At 31.7% G+C, this 3,541-nt stretch overlaps 1 protein-coding gene across 1 annotated transcript in view; it reads left to right on the top strand.

The window, feature by feature from the left end:
- Positions 1–554: 554 nt before the first annotated feature.
- Positions 555–3,541, top strand: part of LOC122272782 (myb-related transcription factor, partner of profilin-like) — a 17,131-nt gene continuing 14,144 nt past the window's right edge. Inside the window, exons 1-2 of the mRNA XM_071176949.1 lie at positions 555–779; positions 3,302–3,527. Coding sequence (XP_071033050.1) covers positions 563–779; positions 3,302–3,527 — 443 coding nt within the window. The 5' untranslated portion in view covers positions 555–562. The remainder of the gene's footprint in view (positions 780–3,301; positions 3,528–3,541) is intronic.

Below are 3,541 nucleotides of genomic sequence, written 5' to 3'. Positions count from 1 at the left end.
ATAGATTTATTGTCTTTTTTTTATAAGTCAATGAGGAACATGCATGCGTTGGGTAATCGCAATATGTTGATTATTTTAAATATCTTAAAACTCTCCAAAATCAATTCAGAATTTAAAAAACTGACCCGAATTTTAAAAAATTTTAACTTAAAATTAGTCCAAAACGAAACAAACTCTATGTGACTCAAAGTGGGGCGGAGTTTGCTTATGACGTCAAAATATAATAACTCAGCAAATGGAAGGAGTTAAACCAAAGGCTGAATTGTCAGAACGCAGTCTAAACTAGGGAGTTTAAACCTCGGTTTCGCGGTTTACGTAAACCTGGTCTAAGCGAAAAGCTAGGCTTCATTGCTCAAGCGTAGTTTTGCTGCGGTTTAACTGAACTTGGCTTATCGCATGTAATGCACTGAAACTTCGCCCCACGTGATATTTTTATCCAATCAACGGGCAGAGTCGAGGAATTAAGAGTTACGTCATTACATTTTCCCGTTTTGTTGCAAGTAGTTTTCGCACTTGTATTTTCTTTTGTATTTATCTTCTTTGCACTTGTATTTCTGACAAAATGGAAACTATGAAAGAAAAAAAAGCACTTAAAAGAACATCAAATTTTTCTGAGTTTGAAAAGAATTCACTCATAGAAATTTGCACTCAACATCCCGAAATTGAAGCCAAAGACTCGGACAATTTCGCAAATATGCAAAAAAGGAAGGCTTGGATTAAGATCCATGAGCAATTTATTGGAATTAATGGAGGAGAAAAAACCATTGGAAATCTTCAAGGTAATTCATTTCATTTTATTTTTAACTTAATTATTACTTGATATTATTTGAATACGCAGATAATTTTAAGATAGCTTATAATTCATATAAATGTAGAACGATGTCGCGCAAAGTTTATACACAATCTGATTGCATCATTTGAAATTCTAATGAATGATCACAAAACACGGTAAACTGTTCAAAGTTACAATTATCTTTTATTTGTTATTAATAGAGTTTAATGTAATATTTTGTTTACAATAAATTTTTCATTAACTAATTTCACATTAGCATACTGTATACACAACTTATTGCTGGTATTTGACAATAAATACTTTATCAGAAGTGAAAAAGATTAGTTAATATTTAAGTACACATTTTTGTAGGACAGAAAAAATAAGAAAATATAGATTAATAAAGATTATTGCTGTCTTACTGGATCATGTAGCCAATTCTTTTTTATAAAATAACAAAATAAAAAGATTTATACTATTTCTAAATTGATACTGAAAAGGAAACCTTTATTATAATTAAAAAAGTATTCCTTTCACTAAATAGATACTTTATTAAGAAATATTACTAACCATAGTAATACCTTATTTAGTAATAATTTTAGTTTGATTTTTAAATTAGGAATTTTTTTATGGGTATTCTCCATATATAGACACACATATTAATATATTACATGCATAACTTGTTATTTTTGCTCAATTTATTAAATCATACCTTAATTTATATAAAATGTATGTACAAGAAATTGATACAAAAATTCTGTTTCTACTTTTCTGCAATACTTACAAGATCATGTCTCATTTAAGAGTTCATAAAGAAAAAAAAAATTTCATCCACTGTATTAAAAGCCTTTGATAAATCTCAATGACTACATATTTAATCTCTTTAATGTACATGCATACATTATTATATATCAATTAAATCTGACAATAAAACTTGGCACTAATTTTACTTTCGAGTTTAGTTACAATATCTGGTTATTTTTTTTATACTTGAATATCTATGTAATTTTAAAAATATACACACAGAAATCTGCACAAGGGAAAGCTCTATTTTTCAAAGTTAAATACAGGATCAAAGGTGCTGCTTGAGTTTTTCGTAAAGAATATAAGACCTAAGGAGAAGGCTCGTTTCCATCTAATTTTATACTAACTATTAATTGTTGTAAATACTAACTATTGATGTTAAAATGTTGAATGATAACTTTTTAAGTAGTATAAGGTCTATATTTTTTGGACAAATTTTTGAAACTTTTTCTTAAGTTGTTAAAGTACTATTGTGACATTAAGTCACAGCCTAATTTTTTAAATATCCTGTTTTTTTAATCAAAATCCTTATTTTTTTCGGTTTAATTTATAATTTTATGATACAATTTTTTATTTCTTCATCCTTTTCTTCTCGCCCCTTAACGCGTTAGCGCAATGAGGAAATTTTCCCCTGAAAGTTCCTTACACATTCCTCAGACACTCCTTTTCTCGGAAAAAGCTGTCGGCGTCGTTTGATGTTGCACGAGAATTTGAAGTCGGCTGAAACTTAGCTTTGCAACGTCAATCAGAAAGTGAGAATAACACTTAAAAATAATATTGATAATACATCTCAACTAAAAATTTTAGTTCTTTAACTCATACTTTCAGTACCTTAAGTACTAAACTCGGATTTTTTTCCTTTTTGCTATAAAAGCCAGAGCGCGAGAGACGCTCGAGGCATTCGAATCTTTCATCACCCCAACGTCACACTGCTCCCTGGCAGGACGTTTTTTTTCCCCCTCCTCTTCTTCTAGAGGAAGAGAACATTTTTTGGCATGGCGTCACGCCTACCGCCATGTTGGCAAGTCAATCTGCCGTGTTTTTTTTATTTAATGTCTACGAAGTAAATTTAAATTTCTGATCGTGCATCTCCTTTTTAATATGATGATCTTGGATTTATGACAATAAAGAAAATAGGCTGCCATCACCATGTTGGATCTCTTGAACGTATCCGCTGACCAGATGCCGTCATAGTTTAGAGCTAGAAATCATGAGTTTTATCGTCGGTGAAGTTCAGTACCCACAACCCCTCTCTGATGTTTTTTTCTGGCTAAGATCTGATTCTCATCATCAACTCCGGGATTTTATTTGGTCGGAGATAAAAATCCAGAAACTCTCTGTTACTCCGAACTACCACTCTCTCCATTTGAAGTGCCGTCCATGTGAATTTTGTTTGTCTGTGGTCGTCGTTGATCTAATATGAAAATAAAAGAAACGAACTTCCATCTTAGTGACTCCTTTTTAGTGTTAGTTTTCATTTTAGATTGGAAAATGTCGCCATACTCTCCTTGTCAGCTACATAATAGGTATGTGTTTTTTTTGGTTTCAATTTGGGCTAAACAACGTCTATTTATATGTACTTTCCATTAGAAGATCAGAGGCCTTATATACAGCTTCCTTTTTTATTTAATACCCAACCAAAACGGTGCAACTATAATATGTATTGCAGCTGAAATAAAAATGAGCATGGAATTTTTCAATTTATAACATATCTTTATTTTATAGGATTATGGAAAAGATTAAAGATGGCCGGAAAAGAGGAGCATGACAGGAGAGGGCTCCATGCCCGTAAGACTGGTGGTGGACCAGCGTTGCCTCCAATCGAGGAAAAGTTTAACAAAATTCTATCTGTACTGGGCGACAATGTTAGCCCTATCAGAAATGCTGATGACCCGCCATCACCAATAGTAGGAAATGTTGCTGAAACTTTTGAAGTTGATTTTGAAGAAAAGTAAGAACTTTTGA

Source organism: Parasteatoda tepidariorum, unplaced genomic scaffold (assembly GCF_043381705.1).
Source record: "Parasteatoda tepidariorum isolate YZ-2023 unplaced genomic scaffold, CAS_Ptep_4.0 HiC_scaffold_57485, whole genome shotgun sequence".
NCBI classification, from domain to species: Eukaryota; Metazoa; Arthropoda; class Arachnida; order Araneae; family Theridiidae; genus Parasteatoda; species Parasteatoda tepidariorum.
The sequence above is the reverse complement of the archived record's forward strand: the minus strand, read 5'-3'. Positions and strand labels throughout refer to the sequence as shown.